This window comes from Balaenoptera ricei, chromosome 2 (assembly GCF_028023285.1).
Source record: "Balaenoptera ricei isolate mBalRic1 chromosome 2, mBalRic1.hap2, whole genome shotgun sequence".
Taxonomy (NCBI): Eukaryota; Metazoa; Chordata; class Mammalia; order Artiodactyla; family Balaenopteridae; genus Balaenoptera; species Balaenoptera ricei.
Window position 1 is genome coordinate 12,676,621 of NC_082640.1, and position 27,858 is coordinate 12,704,478.

Below are 27,858 nucleotides of genomic sequence, written 5' to 3' on the forward strand. Positions count from 1 at the left end.
GTTCCCTAATTCACAGAGAACATAGCAGACTCCTGGATTTTTTTTTTTCTCCTCTCCACTCTCTTGCTCACCCTGTCACTTAGCTTACCTAGCCTTACCTTTACTCCTTCTCATCAGAAGAGGGGACATTCTTCTTTGCCTTGACCCATCCTTCCACCCATTTGCCTGACTCCATCTCTTCCTCCTTCTTTTTTTTTTTTTTGACTTTTTTTATATTGGGGTATAATTGTTTTACAATGTTGTGTTAGTTTCTACTGTACAGCGAAGTGGAGTTCCATGTGCTATACAGCAGGTTCTCATTAGTTATCTGTTTTATACATATTAGTGTATATATGTCAAACCCAATCTCCCAATTCATCCCACCACCCCCCTTTCCCCCCTTGGTGTCCATACGTTTGTTCTCTATTTCTGTTCTCTATTTCTGCCTTGCAAACTGGTTCATCTGTACCATTTTTCTAGATTCCACATATATGCATTAATATACAATATTTGTTTTTCTCTTTCTTACTTCACTCTGTATGACAGTCTCTAAGTACATCCACATCTTTACAAATGACCCAATTTCGTTCCTTTTTATGGCTGAGTAATATTCCATTGTATATATGTACCACATCTTCTTTATCCATTTGTCTGCTGATGGACATTTAGGTTGCTTCCATGACCTAGCTATTGTAAATAGTGCTGCAATGAACATTGGGGTGCATGTGTCTTTTTGAATTATGTTTTTCTCTGGGTATATGCCCAGTAGTGGGATTGCTGGGTCATATGGTAATTCTATTTTTTGTTTTTTAAGGAACCTCCATACTGTCTCCATAGTGGCTGTATCAATTTACATTCCCACCAGCAGTGCAAGACGGTTCCCTTTTCCACACCCTCTCTGGCATTTATTGTTTGTAGATTTTCTGATGATGCCCATTCTAACTAGTGTGAGGTGATACCTCATTGTAGTTTTGATTTGCATTTCTCTAATAACTAGTGATGTTGAGCAGCTTTTCATGTGCCTCTTGGCCATCTGTATGTCTTCTTTGGAGAAATGTCTATTTAGGTCTTCTGCCCATTTTTGGATTGGGTTGTTTGTTTTTTTGATATTGAGCTGCATGAGCTGTTTATATATTTTGGAGATTAATCCTTTGTCCATTGATTCATTTGCAAATATTTTCTCCCATTCTGAGGGTTGTCTTTTCATCTTGTTTATGGTTTCCTTTGCTGTGCGAAAGCTTTGAAGTTTCATTAGGTCCCATTTGTTTATTTTTGGTTTTATTTCCATTACTCTAGGAGGTGGGTCAAAAAAGATCTTGCTGTGATTTATGTCAAAGAATGTTCTTCCTATGTTTTCCTCTAAGAGTTTTATAGTGTCCGGTCTTACATTTAGGTCTTTAATCCATTTTGAGTTTATTTTTGTGTATGGTGTTAGGGAGTGTTCTAATTTCATTCTTTTACATGTAGCTGTCCAATTTTTCCAGCACCACTTATTGAAGAGACTGTCTTTTCTCCATTGTATATCCTTGCCTCCTTTGTCATAGATTAGTTGACCATAGGTGCATGGGTTTATCTCTGGGCTTTCTATCCTGTTCCATTGTTCTATATTTCTGTTTTTATGCTAGTGCCATATTGTCTTGATTACTGTAGCTTTGTAGTATAGTCTGAAGTCAGGGAGTCTGATTCCTCCAGCTCCATTTTTTTTCTCAAGATTGCTTTGACTATCCAGGGTCTTTTGTGTCTCCATACAAATTTTAAGATTTTTTGTTCTAGTTCTGTGAAAAATGCCATTGGTAATTTGATAGGTATTGAATTAAATCTGTAGATTGCTTTGGGTAGTATAGTCATTTTCACAAGCTTCCTTCTTCTTCTTCTGGGACCTTTCTTCATCAGCCTCTCTCTCTCTCCCTCTCTCTCTCACATGCCTTTAAGCATTTCCCTCTGGCCTACGGACATAGCCAAGCCATCATTCTGGGTGGTGTCCCTTGACCCTGATCACCCCTGAAGTAATTACCATTTACTCTTCTTCAAATATCAACTAAAAGAAATCTGTATCTACTGGCCCCTTCTTCACACCCCTGTTGCTAGTTTTTCCTGTTGGTAAGGTCACCATGAGGTTCATCTTGCCCCCAGTCCTTTTCAGTCTCATTCCTTCCTGAATCTTCCACTCTCTGTGGCAGGACTGTGCCCCATGTCAGAGATGCCCTCTGCAGCAGTGCTTGCTTCTGATGTTTTGCTCACTTCCTCACACCTTCCTAAGCAATATCTGTCAATGTTTCCTCCTCCTCCATCTTTCACTTGAATGCTGTTCTTGGGAATTCTCTTTATCCTTGGTCTTTGTTTTCTCTCTGGCTGACTTCAGACTCTCCCGTAACTGGCACATCTGGTTACAGATGACTTCCGAACCTCCCCCCCACTTCATGTTTTCCCTGAACACCACATCTGTAATATTAACTCTGTCCTCACCCTCAATTTCCATGTTACATGCACTGGGAAGACTTCTTTGACAGTCCCCTTCTGTTCCCTACGGTAATTAGGGGCTTCCTCTGTGCCCCCGCATACCTGGGACTATTTGCTCCCTGGAGGTCAAGAACTGTGTCTATCCTTTATTACCTTTATATTAGCTCTCAAAAATATTTGCTAAAAAAAAAATGCTTTACATGTTCATCAAATTCAGTGTCAAATCTTGAACTCATTACTCCTCAAATCTGGACTTGGCTGTGTTCCCCACTTAAATGAATGACATTGGCATCTATCCCAGAGGACCAAGTGACAAATCTAGGGTCCTTCTCTACTTTCTCATTTTTTTTTTTTTTCTGGCCACGCCGCATGGCACAGCTTGTGGAATCTTAGTTCCCCAACCAGGGATTGAAATCTGGCCCTCGGCAGTGAAAGCGTGGAGTCCAGGGAATTCCCATCTACTCCTTCCTTCATACCATATATCTAGTTGGTCATTAGGTCTGTAGACATTCCTTCCAAAATTTACCCCCATCCCCTTTCTCTGCAACAACATTGTCACAGACTTAGTTGAGGCCCCATCATTTTCATAGATTCCTACTTCATTTTCCTGTCTCCACTCTCATCCCCTTCAAATCTAGCTTCTACACCCCTGCTATGGTTATTAGTATCCTAATCTTACGTGCTAAAACCTTCAGTGGCTTCTCATTGCCTTCAGCATAAAATCAGGCTGCCTGAAAACGTTCTGGGTGATTTTTATGTGCCGGGAGCAGCTAAGCACTTTCACATTTGCTGTATCAAATTCTTTTCAGAAGAACTCTCCAAAGTAGGTTTTATTATCCTAATTTTATAGATGAGAAAACGAAGACCTGAAGCATAGAATTAATTTACCCACACAGCTAGTAAGCAGCAGAGCTCTGATTTGAACCAACCCCTATTCTGCACTTTACACCAGTCTGCCCTCCACTCCTAATTGAGGTGAACAAGCCCCCTCATAATATCACCCTGAATCTCTGTCTCCCTTCATTTCCTGCCGTTCCTGTCTCTATGCACCCTGGGTCCACAAACACCAAACTTTTCCCACTTCCTCCATTACTCCAGGCTTCTCTGTGGTTACTTTGCTGTTTTTATTGCCATTTTCTTTCTCCAACTTGTTGAACTTCTGCAGATCCTTCAAAACCCTTGTCAAATGGCCCTCCTGTGCCATTAACACCAGGTATAGCAGAACTTGTTATAATTACGGTTGCCAGGTTATGTGGATTTTTATGCTTTTCGACTACCTGAAGATTTGACTTATTAACCTTTTTTCTTATGTATTACAGTCATTTTTTTCACAGTGCTCTCCTAGCATACTGTAGGTGCTCCAGGGAAGGGATCTGTTTAACTTCGTTTCCCTACCTCCACAGCCGAACAAAATGTCTGGCATCTGAAAGGTGTTCCATACATGTTTATTAAATTAATGAATATATGAATTAATTGAATTGAATGGATGTCAAAACCAAGGGTTGAATTTTGTCAGTGTATATACTACATGCAAATTGCAAATGATCATTTAAAATACTGAGGTGGGGCTTCCCTGGTGGCACAGTGGTTAAGAATCCGCCTGCCAATGCAGGGGACATAGGTTTGAGCCCTGGTCCAGGAAGATCCCACATGCTGCGGAGCAACTAAGCCCGTGCGCCACAACTACTGAGCCTGTGCTCTAGAGCCCGCGAGCCACAAATACTGAGCCTGCGTGCTGCAACTACTGAAGCCTGTGCGCTCCGTGCTCCGCAACAAGAGAAGCCACCACAGTGAGAAGCCTGTGCACCGCAACGAAGAGTAGCCCCCGCTCACCGCAACTAGAGAAAGCACGCGTGCAGCAATGAAGACCCAATGCAGCCAAAAATAAATAAAGTAAAATAAATTTATAAAAAATAAAAATAAAAAAAATAAAATACTGAGGGAAGTCAAGTTGGTACAAAGGCGCTGCAGTATATGCTTTGATGGCTATTTTCAATTGTTATGAATATGGCTTGATATGCATATAAATATAGCACCAAAACCTAAAATAAGAGAAATGGTTCATATAATGAGTTAAGCAAAATTGCTCTTTTTGATAGAGTAAGACTTGCTTTATTATGCATTGAGTCACATTTTTGGGGGGGTGGGGTGAGAAAGGTTGTAAATAAATTGACATTTTTATATATGTTTTGCTTGCTTATATAATAAAAATAATTATATAGTAGTATATCATTATTACATGGTAATCTGTGGACATTTAATTTTTGCTTTGATCATATTGGGATCCATTTTTCTCACATTTAGAATCAAAATGTTTCGCTAAATTTCACTGAGGAGGAATCTTGAGTGTTTTCTTACCTTTAATCAAAATGTAATATTCCTCTCTTTCAGCTAATCAATGGCAGAGACAAATTAATATGTGAGCTTGATTTTGAAAAATCATTAGTGCAAGAAATGGTAAGTGGATTTACATTATTTCTTAATAAATTTGAATCCAGGAACTTAATCATGAAAGTTTTATAAACTTTATTTGTAACTGTTTACTGTGAACTCTTCATTTCACCTTTATCCATAATCTAAATGCATGTATAATTATAAACATTTTTAATGATTGTTTTGGAGAAAACAATTTGAGTAGTTCTTTAATAAATATACTTACTATGTAGAAGAGTCTTATACAAGAAAGAGTATTAACAATTTAAAGCAGTGTACAAAATTTTTGTATTTTATTATAGGGATTAAAAAAAACAGATATGAGAGCCCAGTATTTTGAAGGATTTACTATTTTTAGTTACAAATTGCCATAAGTGACAACAAAAAAGAGCCCAGCCAGATATTTTGGCATTCTGTGTTAGTCTCATAAGAAAACACTGCCTTTTTATGTTCTTTTAAGCGAACTTTCCAGACGGCTGGTCTTTTATCAGTTGACTACCCGCCCCCCCCCCACCAGGCTCCCCCACTTCACCCCCCACCCCCCCACCCCCCGTCCAGCTCATGGTGTCGTACTTTGGCTTTCAACTGATCACCACTACTATGTCTTTGTTACAGTAAACTGACTGTGTTTATTATAATCAAAAATAAAACACAGCTTGACTTGCGTTCTAAATGTGCTTGAAAAGAATATGATACTGTTTAGAAGAGAAAAGGTTGTTCATAGGAAATCAACACCACTTCAGATATTGAAACATTCCCTTTTTTACAGCTTGTCACACTTTGTGCCAAGTCATGACTGTTTCCCTAACTCTGTTTTGTTACTCTCAGCACCATGTGTTTTGGGTGCCTTGTCATAGAAATTAATGCAAAACAATGCTCTGGGACTACAATAAAGCCTTCTATGAAACCAACTTGGGAATGCAGGCCAGGAAAAAAATTATGGTTAGCTATCCACAGAAACCATGTGTTAACAAATGTGTTATTTTGAACTCTTTACTTTCAAATCCCTAGCGTATAAAAGTCATCTCCATGAACTGAGTATACTTGGTCGATTTCTGCCCCACCCCCTTCCTCTTCTGTCATTCCCCCTGGTCCAGGAGTTGCTTCTGAAAACAAACAACTAAATGTGCACATTGTCATTAAAATACAAAGTGTTTTTATAGAGTGGGAAGCAGATGTTAAACTGTCAGTTCCTTAGCAGTATTAGAGAAGAAATTAAACTACTCCATCAGTGAGTTCGTGCCTATGCTAGGAATGGACTCCACCGTTTGTGAATTACTTTGCCGCTTTATTTGAACCGTCAGCGGTTAACTGGTGCTATTATATTGCCCACGGGGAACCAATCATGTTTTATTTTGCTGTTTAGTAGTGGAGCACCACGCTTGTTGCCAAGCAGCAAGATCTTGCATCGCAAACCTCACGACAGCACAAGAGCCTTCAGCGTGTTCAGAGCTGGTCTGGAGGCTCATATTTTCAGTAGAAGGAGTGTACTTAAGGTTCTTCTTAGGACTGGGTTTCCATGGCATAACTTTGGGCCCAACAAGATCACTATTTGGCACCCCCCCTCCCCCCACCAAGGGATTCTGTTATTCACTTGGAAGGGAGGCTGGCTTTGTGGCTATTAGGGCTTTCTTTGTTGCTACAGTGCTTTTTTCCAGAAATGGAGATTTGTGATTGTGGCCAGATGGAGGAGAGGGAGAAGGTGGAGTTGACCAGAGTCACTTTGTAAAAATTAAAAGACGCACTCCCTGAAGGGTTTTTGTTCCATGCTTGTCTATTACTGTTTTCAATACAGTTTATTTTCTGGCCTATTAAGAGCCTAGTTTAAAAAGTCAAAGAGGTTGTAGTAAAAAGGCAGGATCAGTAAGTATAGGTAAGCAATAAAGTATGGAATGATGCACCCTTAGTTAGTTTTAGGAGAAGCATATGAAATAATTTTGAATCTTTCTGTGATTCCTACGCTTGGTGGCTTTCATTTATCCTTTTGTTTTGGTCAAATTGAGATATAATTGCCATATAACATCGTATTAGTTTCAGGTATACAGCATAATGATTTGATACATGCGTATATTGCAAAATCATCACCACAAGATGTCTAGTTAGTTAATATCCATCATCACGTGAAGTTACACAGTTTTTTTCTTTTTCCTTTTGGCTGTGCAACACAGCTTGCGGCAGTGAAAGCGTGGATTCCTAACCACTGGACCTCCAGGGAATGCCTGTTATAATTTTTTTCCTATCATGGGAACTTTTAAGATTTAGTCTCTTAGCAGCTTTCAAATATACGATACAGTGTTGTTAACTACAGTCACGGTGCTGTACATTACGTCCCCAGGACTTACTTATCTTATGACTGGAAGTTTGTACCTTTTGACCACCTACACCCATTTCGGTCCCACCTCTACCCCCTGCCTCAGGCAACCACCAATCTGTTCTCTGTATCCATGAGTTTTTTGTTATTGTTGTTGTTTTTTAAGATTCCACATATATGAGATCATACAGTATTTGTCTTTGTCTGTCTGACTTATTTCACTTAGCATAATGCCCTCCAGGTCCATCCATGTTGTCTCAAATGGCAAGATTGCCTTCTTTTTTATGGCTGGATCATATTTCATTGTATAAATATACCACATCTTCTTTATCCATTCATCCATTGATGGACTTTTAGGTTGCTTTCATGTCTTGGCTATTGTAAATAACGCTTCAATGAACATGGGATGCATATATCTTTTCAAGATAGTGTTTTGATTCCTTTGGATAAATACCCAAAAGTGGAATCATATGGTAGTTACATTTTTAATTTTTTGAGAAACCTGTGTATTGTTTTACATACCGGCTGCACCAATTTACATTCCCACCAACAAGTGCACAAGGGTTCCTTTTTCTCCACATCCTTGACAACACTTGTTACCTCTTGTCTTTTCAGTGACAACCCATTCTAACAAGTGGGAGGTGATCTCTCATTGTGGTTTTGATTTGTATTTTCCAGAGGATTAGTGATGTTGAGCACCTTTTCATGTACCTGTTGGCCATTTGAACATCTTCTTTGGAAAAATGTCTACTCAGATCATCTGCCCATTTTTTAATTGGATTATTTGGGTTTTTGCTATTGAGTTGTATGAGATCATTATGTATTTTGGATATTAACCCCTTATCACATATATGATTTCCATATATTTTCTCCCATTCTGTAGGTTGCCTTTTCATTTTGTTGATTATTTCTTTTGCTGTGCAGAAGTTTTTTAGTTTGATGCAGTCCCAAATTGTTTATTTTTTATTTTGTTACTTGTGCTTTAGGTGTCATATCCAAAAAAAAAAATCATTGTCAAGACCCATGTCAAGAAGCTTTTTCCCTATGTTTTTGTCTAGTTTTATGGTTTCCTGTCTTACATTTAAGTCCCTCATCCATTCTGGGTTAATTTTATGAGTGGTGTAAGATAGGGGTCTAGTTTCATTCTTTTATATGTGACTGTTCAGTTTTCCCAGCACCATTTATTGAAGAGACTATCTTTTCTCCATTGAGTATTCTTGGCTGCCATGTCAAATATTAGTTGACCATAGTCTTGATTCTGTTCCATTGGTCTATGTCTCTGTTTTTAATGCTAGTACCATACTGTTTTGACTCTGTAGGTTTATAATATAGTTTGAAATCAGGAAGTATGATTCCTCCAGCTTTATTCTTCTTTCTCAGGATTGCTTTGGTTTTTTGGGGACTTTGTGGCTCCATATAATTTTTAGGATTGTTTTTTCTACTTCTGTAAAAAGTGCCACTGGAATCTTGATAGGGATTATATTGACTCTATAGATGGCTTTGAGTAGTATGGACATTTTAACAATATTAATTCTCCCAATCCATGAACATGAAGTTTCTTTCCATTTATTTGTATGTTCTTTGATTTCTTTCATCAGTGTCTTCATCAGTTTTCAGCGTAGAGATTATTCACCCCCCTGGTTACATTTATCCCTAAATATTTTATTGCTTTTAGTGATATTGTAAATGGGATCATTTTCTTTTTACTCTCACAGATAATTCGTTGTTAGTGTATAGAAATGCTACTGATTTTTATATGTAGATTTTGTAACCTGAACTTTCATTGATTGTGAAGCTAACAAAAAAGAGGGTCCTTATCAGAAAACTACCATAATTGAATTCTTACCCTTAACTAATTTTCTATCTACTTCATCCCAGTGCACCTTATTTCTAGGAACAATCCAGACTTGAGATAGAAAGGAGTTACAAAGGTTGTTCTAGCCTCTCATTCCGAGGGCACAGCACTGAGTTATCTTTGCAGTGGGCTTTGATCCCATTACTGGTTTCCTTGTTGCCTGAGTTCCCTCTGAGCCATGCTTCAAGTCTGTCTAGTTCTATTACATGTAACATGCCAGCATTTGGCCATTCAGCTAGAAAACTGATATTTTGGTAACCCAGACATTTACTCTAATAAAATACATGTCTGAATTTCTGTGCCTAGGAACCATCACACATTTCCAGTGGGAATAGATAAATCCATGAGCCAAGGGGAGTGTCTTTAGTGGTTATCCTATGTCCCACCATGGTATGTTGGCTGTGGGGTCAGATAACTTGTCTCTTTAGTTCCTGGGTCTTCCAATCAAGATAGATTTATTCAAGGAGCCTCATCTGCACCTAAACCTGATTTAAGTAATGAGATCCTGACTTCAAGCAGATGCTGTTATAGAATGAGATTTTTTGAGGCCTTGGATGAGGATGAATGTATTTTGCATGTGGGAAAAATATAAAACGTTGGAGCCAGGGGGCAGATAGATGTAGAAAAAGCATTTGAGAAAGTCCAATATACATTTATGATAAAAGCTCTCAGCAAACTGGGAATAGAAGGAAACTTTCTAAAGCTGATAATGTACACCTACAAAACATAACCATTAGTACATTTGATAGTGAAAGCCTAAATGTTTTAAGTCTAAGATCAGAAAATGAGACAAGACTCTCTGTTCTTATCACTTCCACTAGACATTGTTTTTTAGGTCCTAGCCAGTATAATATGCAAGAAAAAGAAATAAATGGCATCCAGATTAGAAAGGAAAAAGTAGAACTGTTTTTATTCCCAGATAACCATGATCATTTATATAGGAAATTCTAAGGAATCTACAAAAAAACTACTAGAATTAATAAGTGAATTTAGCAAGGTTACAAAGATCAAAATAATGCATTTCTATGTACTAACAATGAACAATCAAAAATTGAAATTTTAAAAAACTCCAGTTGTGATAACATAAAAATATGAAATGGTTATGGATAAATTTGACAGAATATGTACAAAACCATACAAAACACTGCTGAGAGAAACCGAAGACTTAACTAGATGGAGAAACATACCATGTTTGTGATTCAGAAGATGCATGTTATTAATCTGTCAGTTATCTCTAAATTGATTTATAGATACAATACAATCCCAATCAAAATCCCAGCAGGCTTTTTTTTTTTAATCAACAAGCTCCTCTACAATGTATATGGAAATTCATGGACGTTGAATAGTTAAAACAATTTTGAAAAAGAACAAGCTGGAGAAAGCACTCACACAACCTGAATTCAGCACTTACTTTAAAGGCACAGTAGTCAAGATAAAGTGATATTGGCATATGGATAAACATATAGATTGATGGAAAAGAATAGAAAGCCAAGAAGTAGACCCTTTGGGTCATATATGATGAACTGATTTCTAACAAAGGTGCCAAGGCAATTCAAGCAGGAAAGGATGATCCTTTCAACAAGTGATGCTGGAATAATTGGATAGCTATAGGCAAAAAATCATCCTCAACCCTTGCCTCATACCTCATATAAAAATTTACTTGAGATGAATCATAAATCTAAATGTAATAGCTAAACCCACAAATTAATAGAATAAGGCACAAGAAAGGATCTTAGTGACATCAGGTTTGGCAGAGATTTCTTTAAATAGTGTAAACCGCATTTCATCAAAATTAAAAACTTTTGCTCTTCAGAATGTTAAAAGAAAACTGAAAAGGCAAGCTACAGTGTTGGAAAAAAATATTTGCAAAACGTACCTAACAAAAGATTTGCATCTAGACTACATAAAGTGGTCTTACAATTCAGTAACACGGTCAACAGCCCAATTTTTTAAATGGGCAAACAATCTGAACAGACACTTCACTAAAGAAGACGTATGGCTGGCAAACTATGACATGAACAGATGCTCAGCATCATTAATCTTTAGGGAAATACAAGTTAAAATCTCAGTGAGATATTATCACTCACTATATACTCACTAAAATGACTAAAATGTCAAAATCTGACCGCATCAAGTGCTGTCAAAAGTGAGGAACACCTAGAACTCTCATTTACTGCTGGTGAGAATGTAAAATATCCAGCCACTTTAGAAAATATTTAAATTTAAATACTTTTTAAAATTTATATCTATACTTATCATGTGATCTGGCTATTCCACTCCTAATTATTTATCTGAGATAAGTAAAAATGTATATTCACACAAAGACTTGTATGTAAATGTTCGTAGCAGAAATAACCCTGATGTCTATTAATAGGTGAAAGGGTAAATAAGTTGTACCTTATCTACCCAGTGGAATACTACTCAGAGATAAAAAGAAATGGATCGTTTTTATACACAGCAACAAGGATGAATCTCAGAAATATTATGTTGAGTGAAAGGAGCCAGACAAAATAAAGAATACCTTTGTACGGTTCAACTTACTTTAAATTCTTGTAAATGCAAACTAATGTATAGTGACAGAAAGCAGATCAATGGTTGCCTGGTGATGAGGCAGGATTGGCTTACAAAGAGGCATAAGGAAACTTTTGGGAGTGGTGGGTATGTTCATTATCTTGACTGTAGTGATGATTTCACAAGTCATAGAGTTGACAAAGTATGAGTACCCACAAAATATAAATATGCCCTAAAATCAATTTAATAAAAGATATACTATCCACTAGAAACATAGGCAAAGAGTTGAAAAGTGGGAATTCAGATGAGGAACCTACAAAAATATATCCAATCTCATTAACAATAAGTGAAACAGAGTAAAACCATGAAGAAATAGTATTGCTCACACCAGATTGATTGTTTAAAAACAAAAATAAAAGGCTTACAGTACTAAGTGTTGGCAAAGTTGTGAAGCAATGGGAACTTTCATACCTTTCAAAAGGTAGTAGAACTAATTTTGACAATTGTTTGGCAAATTTTCTACTAATGTTTAAGATGAGGATACCTTAGAATGACTCACAGAAGAGAGGCATTTTCAAGAATGTTCAGGGCAGCATTGTTGGTAATAGCCCCAAATTGGAAACAATTCAAATGTCCATCTAAAATAGAGTAAATTAAATTAGTTGTGGAATAACTTACAGTGACATGTAACAATATGGATGAATCTCATAAACAATATTAGGCTCAAGCTGCAAAATTCAAAAGAATGCATAAAGTTTTAAAAGGATTGGGCAAAAGCTATTAATGTAATTCCCCACACAATCAGATTACAGGAGAAAAATTATATGATATTCTGAGTTGATGCATGCAAATTCTTTGGGAAAAAATAACATCCAATCTTATGCACACACAGATGTGCACATACACACCGCTGTCCCATGAGAAGTAGGAGGAAGTTCTTTACCTTGCTAAAGAGTAAAACCTACAGCAAACAGACTTCTTGGTGAAACACAGGAAGCATTCTCTTTAAAATCAGTACAAGGTAAGGTTGCCTAATACCATTTTTTAGTTATTTTGGAAATTCTGGCCAGTGTAGTAGAATAAGAAAAAAGACAGCAAGAGGTGTGAAGAGTAGAATGGAAAAAAACAAGACTGTTATTATTCAAAGAGGATGCAATTGTCCACTTAGCCAACGTCCCAAAACACTAAAGACAAATTATTTAAATTAACAAGATTGCTGGATATAAGATCAACATTCTAAAATCAATTGGATTTCTCAATCAAAAATTAGGAGAAATTATAATTTATAAAAATTTATAATTAACAAAGTTTATAAAGGGCTCATAAATAAATCTCATAAAAATTTGTAAAAATCTCCATGGAAAATAATTGTAAAACCTGTTGGGACTTCCCTGGCGGTCCAGTGGTTAAGACTTCGCCTTCCAACGCAAGAGGTGCGGGTTTGATCCCTGGCTGGGGAGCTAAGATCCCACATGCCTCACAGCCAAAAAACTAAAACATAAAACAGAAGCAATATTAACAAATTCAATAAAGACTTAAAAAAAAACTTATTGACTGCGATTAATAAAGACTTTAAAAAAAACTTAAGGGGATTACAAAAACTAAATAAATGGAGAGCTATAACTTAGTCGCCATAGGCAAACTAGATTATCTTAGAGATAATAGTTCTCACCAAACTGATCTCTATATTCAATAAAATTCCAACCAAAATTACTACAAGGTTTTTCATGGAATTGACAAGCTTATTTTAAAATTAATATGGAAGAACAAGAGTCAAGAATAGCTAGGAAACAAAGTGAAATAATGACATGATGGAGTAGGGAGTGATTTCTCCTGTAAGCTGTTAATATAAATTTAAGGTAATTAGGACATCATGGTACTGGGCCAGGGATAGACCATTGGGAGAAAATAGAGAACCCAGGAGCAGAACCAGACATACGTAAATACTCAGTATATATCAGTATCACAGATCAATGTAAATAGGGTGGAATTTTCACTAAAGATGCTTGACAATTGATTCAACAATTGCATAAAATGAAACTGGCTCCTTACCTCACATGATACATATCCATTTTGTATGGATTAAGTATTCAAATATAAAGGGAAAACAGTCTTTTAAAATTTTAGGGAACAAATCATATGAGCTCTAAGTAGAAATTATTGCCTAAACAAGACACAAAATAAAGCATAAAAGGAAAGTTAAAAATATCAACCCTACAAAAATTAAGGGCCCCTTCTCATCAGAAGACCCCCTCAAAGAAAGTTTAAAATCTAGCCACCAATTTGGCAAAGATATTCACACCATTTTTGTATTCACAAAGCTGTTTTCAGGAATACGAGAATAACTCCTTCAAGTCAATAAGAAAAAAAACCACCCAATAGAAAAATGGGCAAAAGTTTTTAACAGGCCCTTCACAAAAGAGGAAACTCAATGGCCAATGAACATTGATTGAAAATGTGCTTGATTTCATTAATAATATAACAGTACCAAGTGTTGGTGAGAATGTGGAGTAGAGAATTCTCATAAACTGCTGGGGACTATGTATATTGTTACAAAAGCTTTGGAAAACAAATTTGGGTTATCTTCTGAAGCTGATCATTCTCTTAACATATGCCCCAAAGTTCCGCTCCTAGGCATATAATTGGAAAACAAATTTGGGTTATCTTCTGAAGCTGATCATTCTCTTAACATATGCCCCAAAGTTCCGCTCCTAGGCATATAATGTCACATAGAAGATCCCTAGCACATGTGCCTGGGGGAACAGGTACAGGAATATTCAAAGCCATATTATGTATAAAAGAAAAAAATTAGAATTTCCCAAATGTTCATTGACAGCGAATGGATTAATAAATTATGCTCTACTCATACACTTGAATACTATACAGCAGCCAATATGAATGAACCACTTCCAGTATCAACATGGGTTAATCTCAGAAACTATGGAACAAACAAGTTGAGGAAGAACACATACTTTATGATTTTTAAACAAGGTTTAAAAATAAGCAAAACTAAGTTTGTATATTGTTTAAGGATACCAATGGGGTAAAAAGATAAGTCTATAAAAAGCGACAAAAAATTATCAAGAAAATAAAAGGGAATCCCGAGCACAAAATTCAGAATAGTGGTTACCTGGTTGGGAGGGTGGTGGTCATGGGACACTTACAATTACACAGGGAGATTCAACACTGTAGCTATTGTTCTCTTTCTCAAGTCGGATGGTCATATATTTATTATTTCTAACTAACATTTGCACTGCTTCCTTTTTTGGTATATATAAAAAAAATTTTTTTTAATTGAAGCATTTAATTAATTTTTTTCCCAGCCTCATGGCTTGTGGGAATCTTAGTTCCCCGACCAGGGATTGAACCCGCCCCCTGCCCCCCACAGTGGAAGCTCAGAGCCCTAACCACTAGACCCCCAGGGAATTCCCTAATTGAAGCATTTTAGAAACCCATTTTCTGCTAGAACCTAAATGCTTGATGGCAAGGTTTATGTATTATTTATTCTAAGAGTCTAGTGCAGTGCCTGGTACACAATAATGTTAATAAAATAAATACACATAAGCAAACAATTGCATGTTTTCCTATAATCTCTATTATAATGTACTTTTTTTTCTGGGTACAAATTTATTTTCTCTTCTAATTTACATTCAATATTATAATTTATATTCCTATAATAGTTTGGGCAGTGAAATGGTTTAAAATGCCACTCTTTCATTGCTTAAGGGAAGTTTACCAAAAATTCTCTTTCTTAATCTTTGCAAATGATAACAAATGACACAGGTCTTTAATTTCACAGGTTAATAAACAGAAAGAGGACCTTGAAATGAGAAGAAAGTTTGACGCCATAGTCGCCAAGGTTTGCATTTAAGTTCTTTTTTTTTTTTTTTCTTTTATTCTGTTCATTTCTTATTTGGGCATCTGGGTTGAAGAACCTATACACACCATCCCGAGGCTTTTCACTTTCCCACATCCGAGTTTGAAGGAGAAAACACTTAAAAGTGAGGCAAGACGTGTGCATGGGAGACGAGGGACTGGTGGGTGAGAGTGGAAGGTGTCACTGGTGTCCTGACCCCCGGGCTCAGTGCCCTGGCCCTTCAGACTCCTGTCCCGTGGCTCCTGCCTGCTGGCCCCCCGACGCCTACCTCCACCTCCGTACAAATATGATACACACCTCAAGCTACCACCTCACCCCACTCCACCAAGACCCCGCCTTTCCAGGTGCTTCCAGAAAACACTGATCTCTTGGTATGTTTTTCTCAGTACACGAGCATCAGCGGGAGGAATGGAAAATTGGGCCTCACCTGCAAATTAAATCAGGCAGGGGCGGGGCTGCTGGGGGCCCAGGGATGGTGGGACCGGGAGCAAGAGGAGATCCAGGCCCTTTGGGACTGCGCTTCTAGCTCAGGAGAGGAGGACAAGGGAGGAGAAGAGAGGGAGGCGAATCGGAAGCATGTGTAGTGAGAATCACAGAGCTGGCTCTTTTTCTGTGCCAGAGCCCCAGAGCCATCAAGGGGAAGGAAACCACATTGTCCCCGTGGCCCTCACAGCCCGGGAGTGCAGGCGCTCCGAGGCCACATTCTTCCTCCGGCGTTTCATTGCTTTCCAAGGCCGAAAGAGTCAAGAGTCCAAAGAAGGCTTCAAAGAAAGAGCAGCCTACGGTAAGACCCACTCACAGGACCACATGCTGGGACACCTTCCCCTGCGAACCGTCTCAGACCCCCGATTCCCCCTGCTCCCTCTGCGTGCATCTGGGCAGGGGGCTCTGGCTGCTCTTCCCCTCACCGAGGCGTCCTCATCAGGCCCCTTACCTTACCCAGGAGGATGCCACCGTTGTCCTGAGCATGGTGGTTTATTTGGCTTAGTCACCATGGCTTCGTGGATCTCTATTAAATTAGCAACACAGAGAAGCCACATTCCAAGCGCTTTCTAGGGTGTATAATCTCTAACTCATGACTGCCCAGTATCTATCAGAGGCTTCCTGGAGACTCCCTGAAAGATGTGCAGTTGGAAAGTCCATTTGCTCATGGATTATTCTTTTTTTTTTTAATTAATTAATTTTTATTTATTTATTTTTGGCTGTGTTGGGTCTTCATTGCTGCATGCAGACTTTCTCTAGTTGTGGCGAGCAGGGGCTACTCTTCGTTGCGGCGCGTGGGCTTCAGTAGTTGTGGCACACGGGCTTCAGTAGTTGTGGCACACGGGCTTCAGTAGTTGTAGCACATGGGCTCAGTAGTTGTGGCTCGCGGGCTCTAGAGCACAGGCTCAGTAGTTGTGGCGCACGGGCTTAGTTTCTCCGCGGCATGTGGGATCTTCCTGGACCAGGGCTCGAACCTGTGTCCCCTGCATTGGTAGGCGGATTCTTAACCACTGCGCCACCAGGGAAGCCCTGCTCATGGACTATTCTTTTTTTTTTTTTTTTTTTTAATACATTTATTTATTTTTTAGTACCTTTAATTATTATTTATTTATTTATTTATTTATTTTTTGGGATGTGTTGGGTCTTCGTTTCTGTGCGAGGGCTTCCTCTAGCTGCGGCAAAGCGGGGGCCACTCTTCATCGCGGTGCGCAGGCCTCTCAGTATCGTGGCCTCTCTTGTTGTGGAGCACAGGCTCCAGACGCGCAGGCTCAGCAGTTGTGGCTCACGGGCCCAGTTGCTCCGTGGCATGTGGGATCTTCCCAGACCAGGGCTCGAACCCGTGTCCCCTGCATTAGCAGGCAGATTCTCAACCACTGCGCCACCAGGGAAGCCCTCATGGACTATTCTAAATCAACCATGGACTAGCTCGTACTATCAGAGACATACATCCATGAATTATATGCTAGTAATCTCCTTACCCCCAGATAATCAGAATTGCTTCTACTGAGCCTACGGCAGTGCCATTGGTCTATATTAAAGGGCATATCAAGAAGTAGGTCTGTGATGTTCATCTCAATGTTGGCTTATTGTATGGACTGTACAGAGACACTGCTCGCTGCATTACCCAATACCTCCCTTTAAAATGATCCTGGGGGGAACTTTCTTCTGAGCTTAGTTATGGGAATAGTCACATTTCTCTGAACAATCGATCTATCTTGTGGGCCCTGTGAATTGTGCAACCGGTCTAAACTCCTTTTCCACGTTGACGTTTAGAAAGCTTAGAGGCTGATGGGTGACACATATGGCCAAGGTACAGCACTTCCTGGAAAGAGTCTGTCCACTAGCACCTTTTGGTTTCCCAGACTCTTTTGTCTTGTTTCTACGTGTCCCCGTGTTCTTCCTCCTTCTCCCCCAGGTGGTGGAATCTACCTCTCCAACACTCAGGGCAGGAGAACAGAGCAGAATCATGCTCGCTGTGTCATCCTTGCTCCGAACGGGGGCAGGAAAAGGTATAGCCCTCTCTCGCTCACTCACCAGGCAGATGGCTCACCACTTGAACCCACCACTTTCTCTCCTTTCGTAGGAGAAAGAGGGAAGTAGAGCAGCAGGTAGAGGGAGGCCAGGGTGTTAATACTGGTGGCAGTCACTCCACTTGGAAGGAAACCCCAGGGCTTGAGAAAAAGCATTCTCCTCTAAGAGCGCTTCCACTTTGCAGAGAGTTAGGAAGTATCAACAACTGGAATTTCCTGAGGAGGAGAAAGACATTTGGGGAATGCGGCACACGACTGACCAATGACTGGGTTCTAAAAGTAAGATTTTTAGAATCCAGATCTGGGAAGTATTTGCGGGGGGAGCGGGGGGAGGAGGCCCACAACAAAGCAAGAAAACAAAAAGCAACCACCCTGGGCTGAGTATGCGGGGCTGCCTGCTGACCTGGGGCGGGGGGCCCAGCCTTACTGGGCGAGGGGCTGTAGTCCAAGCCTGGGACTTAGGGAGACTGCAGCCGAGGCGGTGTCCTGTTCCATAAACCTCTGTCAGCTGCCTTGAAATCAGGGTGTGTGCCAGGGGTCTGTGTCTGAGGCTCTGAGATGATGGCGGGAGCATTGCAGAGTGGGGTTGGAGACGGGCACAGGGCAACCCCTTCCCTACAGCAAACCCAGGGCCCTAACTAAATCCTAGAATTGCAGACTAGAAACTCCAAAGTCCCGAATTTACCCATCAAAATTGAGCTTCCAAAGTCCCAACTACAAGGGGCAGAAATGCCACTGTTCTCCCCTACAGGAAAGACACCAAGAAGGGGAGATAAAGGCAGACAGCGTCTCTGAGAAGGTGTCATTTCAGTAGGGTTTTCTCCTAGTGTCACAGTCTCTCCTTCTGACCGTAATGACTGTTATCTAGATGTTTCCGAAGCTTAAGAGTACATTTTGTCAGCTGGGGAGGCTCGGAAGTTAATGTGTAACAATAAGTAAAAGTTGGACTGGGGGAGGGGAGAGATGACATAAGCTGGAGTTTACATTTTCATAGGAATTGACTCGATTTTAAAGGGAAATATATTTTTCTAGCTCACCATTATTACTCTCATATACACTTTTGTTAATAATGATCCTATTATAATGAGCACTCCCTTCCATCACCTCCCCATGTGGTGTATTCTTCATTGTGTAGATTAGCTCTCTCTAGATGCACTCTGGTTATCATTTTCCTGTTTCTCTCCTTTAAATATTTTATTATATTGAGGTAGTTGGACTTCTTAAAAATTGTCTTTAAAGGGTTTTGTCATCTTGACCACGTGTAAATGACCAAACGGAGAGCTTGCTGCAGGAACTTTTTACATCAGTCATTTACCTTATCTAATTAATCATACTTATTTTTTGAAATCTGTGTCATTCGGTGGGAACAGCACACGTGCTTCACCCAGCGGCGCACACAGTGATAAACTGAGTGTTCAACCAGTCTGAAAAGCACAATAGGAACATTGCTGTGTGATTTCTATTTATGAAAGATTTCACAACATGAAATTTGTATTTGGACAGCGTTTTTGTGTAAAGTTTATTTTTTGATAGCTGTAAAACATTTCAAATATTGAGGTTTCACAGAACAAGGTTAACTTGGATTCCCAGGTTTCCCTCCCACAGCCCCCACTCCAGGGTAATTAGTTAATTAAGGCTGCACCCAGTAAATGCTTCCCTGGAAGACTTCTGAGCTTCCATGGGGTCACCTGTCTGCGCTGATGGAACATATGGTGCGTGCTTAGATCTGCAGAAAGCATCGGGACCCTTCCGTGTGGGAAATAGGACAGGGGACAAAGTCAGTCGTATCCCATTCTTAAAGTTCATTCAATACAAAGCAATTTGGACATCAGAAAAAACTTTAATAAAAACTCTAGAACGTTGTTCTTTAAACATTCAAGAATTGCAAGGTGAAGTACTTGCAATAGTTTTGCAAGTATGACCATAGTCACCCTGCAAGCTAGTAATTTTTTAAAAATTATTATTACTATGGGATATGGAATTATTATGGGTGTAGAGTATTATAGGCAAGGTGGGTGAAAGGAAGATCTTTCCCATTCCTCTCCTGTACATCCCTTTTATTTGATTGAGCTGCCCGTGAAGTTGAAAATAAACTCCATCAGAGAAGAAAATCATATAACCTGTTCATTGTTTCATTATTTCGTTATTTTTCCCCTGGGCTTGGCTTGGTAAAGCAGGCAGTTCATAGTTCTGCAGAGCTGTGTGAAAAAGCCAGCATTTTGCTCATTGTTGACCTGGCAGCCCAGGGTGGTGGAGTAATACAGAGCTAGGACAGTCCTGGACACGTGTACGGTTGTATGGTCTTCAGGGGCTGTCAAAGGATATTTACTGTATTTTGAAAGATTATGTTGACACAAAAGAATTTTCCTTATCGTACTGGATCTTTGTTTCCTAATGGGAGTAGCTTTTTTTTTTTTTTTGGCTGTGCCGTGCGGCTTGCCAGGGTCACAGCAGTGAAAGCACTGAGTCCTAACCACTGGACCACCAGGGAATTCCTGAATAGGAATAACTTTAAAATGTAGAGATAATTGAAATCATACACAACAATTACTTGTTTTTTATTTTAAAATCAAATTTGTCATTTGCCGCTAAAGTGAATGCATCTTTAGATTCTGCTGTCAGAGACCAAAACGGAAAAATCTGAGTAATACCATATTTAAAATTCAACTGAAAGGTGGCATTGACTTTCTGTATTATTCTACTCTAAGTAGTTTGATGATAAATAAGTACTTTCAGTATATTTGGGACTGAAAATATTTTAGTGAAAATAATATCCAACATTTGTTCCACAAATGAAAAATGGTTTTTGTTAAAAATCACTTGAAAGGTTTTATGCTTTGTCTTCTTCTTGTTTATTTTTGCTGGGGAGCAATAATAACATTTTACTTGTAGAGTTCGTGATATTTTAGTATGATTTCATTTAAGGGCTTAAGATTGTTGTGGAAATCAGGAAAAGAAGAGATTAGTATCAATTTCTATTCTTCCCTGGACACTCTGAGCCATAGGGCAGATGCTAGGTCCTGACCACAGGTAATGTCACCTTGGTGGTAACAGAGGAAATGTCATTCAGGAGCCCACAGCGCAGCCACCTGACTGACCCCTCACTGCATGGTGTGCTTTATTCCATTTACCTGGGTTTCAGCTGTGGCTTTCTTTCCAGTTCTCCCTGGGAATTGGGGCCAGTCTTGAACACCGGGTCATTTGCCAGAGTCCTGACACTGCCGGGACTTGGATCTCACCCGCTGAACATTTGACATGCTGCCACTCATCCTAACTGCCATCATTGCATGTACTAGTTCTGCTGTGAATTCTATTACAAACTCACTGTCATAGAACAGCTTTAATACCGACGTTCACCACTGTCAACCTGAGGTAGCTACACCCCACTGGATGCTGGCATTGGACTATCAGCCACCCTCTTCGGGTCCAGCTCTTCCAACGTGTCAGTTTCTCCAGCCCTGACCTCTTCAGGTTTCTCCTCAAATCCTAGGGATTAGTTTATGTAAATTACAACATATTTCAATTCCCCTTTCTTTAGGAATGTATTTTTGTGGAGGGTGGTACTTAGACTTTTCTTCATGTAATGCCTCAGTTGTAGTCTCCATTCGTTCATCAGAAAACTGAACTAATTAAAGGAAAGCTATTTGTTTCCCCTTATTCACCTATTATATATTACTGCTAACTTGCATTTCTGATCAACCTTAGATAACCAAGGATAGCTCACTGAATTGATTTTATGCCAGCCAAATCCGAAGAGTTCTTATGTTTTGGTAGCCTATGCAGCCTTATTAGGGAATCAGGGTATACTGATTTTTAGGTTTTTAAAAAATCTTGACTATAGCCTGAGGATCTCCTTCACTATTTTCTATGTGGGAGACATTCTTCTGTTGACTATATGAATATATATATATATATATATATCTCCCCAGAATAGAAGAAGGAGTTACCTATAACCAGTGCCATGAAGTGTTATGGAGTCCAGTTAATCCAATGGCTGAAAGCATATGGTGAACCCATACTGTGTTTCATGCCACCAGAACTGATAGACATGAGCCTGAATGTCCTAGAGAGTAATTCTGGTGGTCTTTCTCTCTAGTTGAATATATGCAAGTGGATTCTGATTAAGATTCATAACATTTCTGTCTGGTTTACATTAAATAAGGCATAAGCGTATTTTAAAGGTAAATTTTATACTTAAATTAGAAAGATTTCAATAGTTTTGGATTCTTATACAACCACTGGAATAGCTAGGAGAACATCTATTAGGAAAGCAACAAAAAAAAAGATTTCAGACTGAAGCACCCAAGCAGCTGGTTGATAAGAGATCAGTAAGAAGTCATTGCAATTTGTAGGAACCCCTGGAAATCTCCCACCAAATAGCTTAGTCTTCAGCAGTAAAGATAGTGTTTAAGAGTTCTCCAGCAAGTCACTGTGCAACTCATATTTGTCCATTCATCTTGTTCAAAATGCCTTTGGATGATCTTTTCCAATGTGTCCATCAAAAGTACAGTTCTTTGGAGTTTCTAACATGTTATAGTCTTCAGAAAATTATAATTTAATATAGATATTTTCATGTAACAAAAATGGATATAATTTGCCATGGCAAGATTTGCATTTGACACCTTCATTTATGCCATTTCTGGAACTTTTATTTTTTTATATATCTAAGTTTCTGTCCGGTATCATCTCCTTTCTTCCTGAAGAACTTCCTTTTGCAGTGATTATAGTGCAGATCTGCTGGCAACAAATTCTCTCAGCTTTTGCTTGTCTGAAAAAAACTTTATTTTGCCTGTATTTTTGACAGATTTTTTTCTGAGTATGGAAGCCTGGGTTGACAGTTTCTTTTCTTTAATACTTTAAAGATGTCACTCCCTTATCTTTTGTCTTGCATAGTTTCAGACAAAAAGTCCACTGTATATTTTAACTTTGTTTCTCTGTCTGTAATGTGTCTTTTACTTTGGAATGCCTTTAGAAGTTTCTCTTTCTCTTTGCTTTTCAACAGTTAGACTATAATGTGTTTTGGAGTGTTTGTTGTTCCTCTCTCTTTCTTTCTCTCTGTCCTGATGGACTTTCTTGAATTTGGGGTTTGGTGTCTTTCATTAACTCCTTACCATTATCTTTAATTATGTCTCTTGCCCTATTCTCTCTCCCTTCTCCTTCTGAGATTCTGATTACACATATGTTAGACCATTTGATATTGTCCCCAAATTCTTGGATATTCCGATCATTGATTTTAAATGACTTTTTCCTCTTTGTGTTTCAGTTTGGGGTATTTTTTTGACCTACCTTCAAATTTACTAATTGTTTTCCTCAGCTGTATTGATTAATCAAAGAAATTAATTTCTTCATCTTTTTAAAAAATTTCTAATATTTACATTTGACTTTTTTTTACATTTTCCAAATCTCTGCTGAAATTATCTATTTATTGTTTATCATCTGTATTGTTCACTTTTTCTCCTAGGTTCTTTAACATTTTAAGTATAGTTAAAGTCCTCATCTGATAGTTCCATGATCCATGGGTTATCTTTGAATCTGATTCTGTTGATTGCTTTGTCTCCTGACAATAGCTTCTTTTCCTTTTTGTCTGTCTCATAATTTTTGATTGAATATCAGTCATCATGTGTAGAATAGTAGAGACTGAAATAAACAGTGTTCACACCTGGAAATGGCATGCCTCTTCCTGTAACAGACTGTTATTGTAAGCGGTAGAGCCAATCTAGCCAAAAGTTGAGTTGAGTTTGGTTGTTGCTATGGTTCCTTTTAGTGGGCCACAACCTTGATGTTCTTGCAGTTGGTGTGTGCTTAGAATGGGAATGAGAGTAACAGAGTGCTTTTCTCTGTGTGCTGCCCCACCTTTAGCTTTCAGCAGAACTATCCACCTGTGCCACCGAGCAAGTCTCTCACTATGCTCTTATGCCTTCCTCGGTAATAGACTGCTATCTCTTGGTACTTCACAAGTGAGGGCAGAGAGAGTTCTCTGTTGTTCTAAAGCAAACTTACTCCTTGGGAAGTGCTGTGTGCCTGTGGCTCAGAGGTGGGCTCTCTCAGGATTCCTGCCCCTCCTCCCTGTGGCAGTCTACCTCCACCTTGTTTCTGAAGTTGACCTTGGGCAGGAGTTACCTGTTTCTTCTGCAATAGGAAACCTCCACTTGGTATTAGTACAGACTCTAAGGCCTACTACAATTACTGACGCCTCACCCAGGAGAGGAAAAATCTTCCTTTATTTGCCCCCTTGCCATACTATGTCTTCACCCATGCCCTGTGAGCAAGAGGCTTTGCTGCCCTCCCCAGCAGTTCAAAGCTTTCCTTCCTAGGAAACAAAGCCCTAAGAGAAGGGGATGGGGCTTGATGCCTGACACTTTTCCACTGATCACCTTCTTTGAGTCGGACTGGCCAGAGAGTTTGCTTTCCCTCTCCCAGAGGCATAAGACTTTCGCTTCTTAGGATAGAAGGTGCTTTTCTCTTAGCAGCAGCTGGTCCTCTCTTCAAGCCTGCACAATCCACAAGTCTCCTGCCCTGCTCTGCCCTCAGCTTTTTGCATGAGCATCTTGTGGGGGCTGGAGACAAAAGCTGTGAGTGAGTGTGAACTCACCTTTTTTTTTTTTTATTTTTGGCTGTGTTGGGTCTTTGTTTCTGTGCGAGGGCTTTCTCCAGTTGCGGCGAGCGGGGGCCACTCTTCATCGCGGTGCGCGGGCCTCTCACTGTCGTGGCCTCTCCCGTTGGGAAGCACAGTCTCCACACATGCAGGCTCAGTAGTTGTGGCTCACGGGCTTAGTTGCTCCGCGGCACGTGGGATCTTCCCAGACCAGGGCTCGAACCCATGTCCCCTGCATTGGCAGGCATACTCCCAACCACTGCGCCACCAGGGAAGCCCTGAACTCACCTTTTAACACGTGCTCGCAGCTACTTCAGACTGCTCTGCTAACCCATACTTGCTCCTCACTACTTTGTATTTTAGCTCATTTTTCTTACCTGCTTGTGTTGCAACTGGCATGGTGCTCCTTCTACTGTGGCTGAGGCTGTGCATGTGTCTCCTCTCTCCTTGGAGGGGCTCGCAGCTCTTTGGAATTCAGTTACCTGGTTGTGACCTCAGTTCTCAGATGAGTTCAAGAAAAGTTGTGATTTTGTAGTGTATCTGGATTTGTCTTGTTGTTAGTATGGGAGTGACATTATTTGCGTCCTATGAGGGAGCCAAATACATATTTACCATTTTTGCTGCTTTATTTTTTTTTAATTTACTTATTTATTTTTGGCTGTGTTGGGTCTTCGTTGCTGCACACGGACTTTCTCTAGTGGTGATGAGCAGGGGCTACTCTTCATTGCAGTGCGCGGGCTTCTCGTTGTGGTGGCTTCTCTCGTTGCAGAGCACGGGCTCTAGGCACATGGGCTTCAGTAGTTGTGGCACATGGGTTCAGTAGTTGTAGCTTGCGGGCTCTAGAGTGCAGACTCACAGGCTTAGTTGCTCCACGGCATGTGGGATCTTCCCAGACCAGGGATCCAACCCATGTCCCCTGCATTGGCAGGCGGATTCTTAACCGCTGCGCCACTGGGGAAGCCCTCTTAATTATTCTTTATAAAACAGATTCATACTTATTATACAAAATTTGCTCAGTAAAGATAAATGTCAAAAGAGGAAAGTAGGGAGCTCCCTGGTTGCCTAGTGGTTAGGATTCTGGGCTTTCACTGCCGTGGCCTGGGTTCAATCCCTGGTTGGGGAACTGAGATCCTGCAAGCCACACGGCTGTTCAGTGCCACTGAATATATATATATAATCAATTATGTACAGTATTTCACGCCACAGAAGTAGCACAATTCCCTTAAGCAATCTCTATCAATTTACTAGTGCCTTCTTAAGATTTTGTGTCTATTCTTTTGTTATTATAAACAATGGCTTTATCATCTTTAATAGAGACCTTACCTTCATGGAAGAGTTTTGATTACAAAGTTTTTAGACTGGATAGTCTGATAAAAGATGAATATGCTGCTTCTACATACCCGACTTCCCGCAATGAACACGAAGTCTAGGGTGACCTGGAGCCAGGTGAAGAGGCCAGCCCACATAGACTTTCGTGTCCCTCTGGGCCTTTGAGAAGATGTGCTTGAGGTTTGCGTATAAACTAGATCAGCCTGATTTCTGTAGGGCTTTGGAGGCCGGTCATCTGTCAAGAGGTTTCACAACCCCCTGGCAGACATGGAGTGGCACCCTTGGGGCACATCAAATAAGGACTCTTGTCTATTTTTGAAAGAATTTTGAAATTGAATTCTAATAATTTTGTTAGAAGAAAATTCACCAGTGATATATGGAGGTAGATGTTCTGTTTTGCCTTCTGGCTTACACAGTGATCAGTGCCTGACCGCATACAACCTCCTAGTCTATCCTCAGTGTTCTCAATTCTTAAGTCTCTTCTTTCCAGACTGTAAGCACACAGGCTGCTTCTCCTCTCTTCCTATGGTTGCATCACTCTCCCCTCCCCACCCACCACCATGCCAACTACCACCCGCTGGCACATTACTAGTATTCACAATTAGTTGTTTGCTTAGAAGGTAATCAGAAAAAAAATGATAATGTGGAAGTCAAGATTAATGAAATTTTAGGGACAGAAGATCATCTTTCTTCATGAGTTAGAAACATTGTTTTGATAGAAATATATTTGATGGTTTAAAGTAGAGATTCAAGGAGGCATTAAACCCAGAAGGAACGGCCCAAGTTTCAGAAGAGGGATGTTTGTGGAAATTGGGAGAAATGAAAGAATGTAATGAGTCTTTGATTGACAAGAAAAGGAGAAAGAGGATATGATAAGGCATCTGGTTGATCATATGACAGTTAATAAACATAATTGCACTCCTGTTATTATAAACCTTGGCTGTTGATTCCAAATTTAGATTATATTTATTAAATGTTGGGAGTTTTTTTTAACATGTTTTAAGTGCTTAAACTGGGAAACAAATTTAAGAATCATAATTCTTAAATTTCTGTTGTAAATAAAACTTATTTCTTAATTTTATAGATTTTTAGCTATAAATATATATAAAAATTCAAAAAAAAGAGAGATATTTATAATGAATTATGTCTTGTCACAATGTTCGATTATCTTTGTAATTATTTAATTTACATTTTCCTACTTAGGAAGTTATCTCCTTTTCTATTACCACTCATTTTCACCTCTATCTACTGTTTAGCAGTCCAGTGTTTGCACCTGTCAATGAAGTAGCCATATAAAGACCAGCACATGTATTCCAGAGAAAATGGAACGCCAGCAGCTGGCAAAACAAAATGACAGTTTAATGTGGACAGAGCCAGGATTGAATATAACGTGCTGTAGCGGGAGTTGAAAGTTCAACTCAAACTGGAGAGCAAACACTCTAGTCTACATGTGGTGCTTTTTTTTTAATGAAAAGAGAAGCTATCTTTGTCATTGTCAGAGTATTGTCTTTGGGAGAGATTGAATAATTATTTGCTTTACAGAAGGTATGGTTTAGCACGGTTTTATCTCTAGTTATTACAGAGTTGATCATTATATGAGAGTTAGGAAAAAGGAGCCTTGAAAATTGGAACTAATTTTTACTGTATGCAAATTTAAACACAGAATCTTTTTTTTTTTTTTAATTTTTAATTTAATTTTATTTATTTATTATTTTTGGCTGCGTTGGGTCTTTGTTGCTGCACGCGGGCTTTCTCTAGTTGCGGCAAGCGGGGGCTACTCTTCGTTGCAGTGCGTGGGCTTCTCATTGCGGTGGCTTCTCTTGTTGTGGAGCACGGGCTCTAGGTGCGCGGGCTTCAGTAGTTGTGGCTCGTGGGCTCAGTAGTTGTGGCTCGCAGGCTCTAGAGCGCAGGCTCAGTAGTTGTGGCGCACAGGCTTAGTTGCTCCGCGACATGTAGGATCTTCCCAGACCAGCGATCGAACACGTGTCCCCTGCA

At 39.5% G+C, this 27,858-nt stretch overlaps 1 protein-coding gene across 1 annotated transcript in view; it reads left to right on the plus strand.

The window, feature by feature from the left end:
• Positions 1-27,858, plus strand: part of C2H10orf67 (chromosome 2 C10orf67 homolog) — a 112,816-nt gene that overhangs the window by 56,986 nt on the left and 27,972 nt on the right. The window contains exons 8-10 of the mRNA XM_059915296.1: positions 4,831-4,896; positions 15,349-15,408; positions 16,046-16,210. Coding sequence (XP_059771279.1) covers positions 4,831-4,896; positions 15,349-15,408; positions 16,046-16,210 — 291 coding nt within the window. The remainder of the gene's footprint in view (positions 1-4,830; positions 4,897-15,348; positions 15,409-16,045; positions 16,211-27,858) is intronic.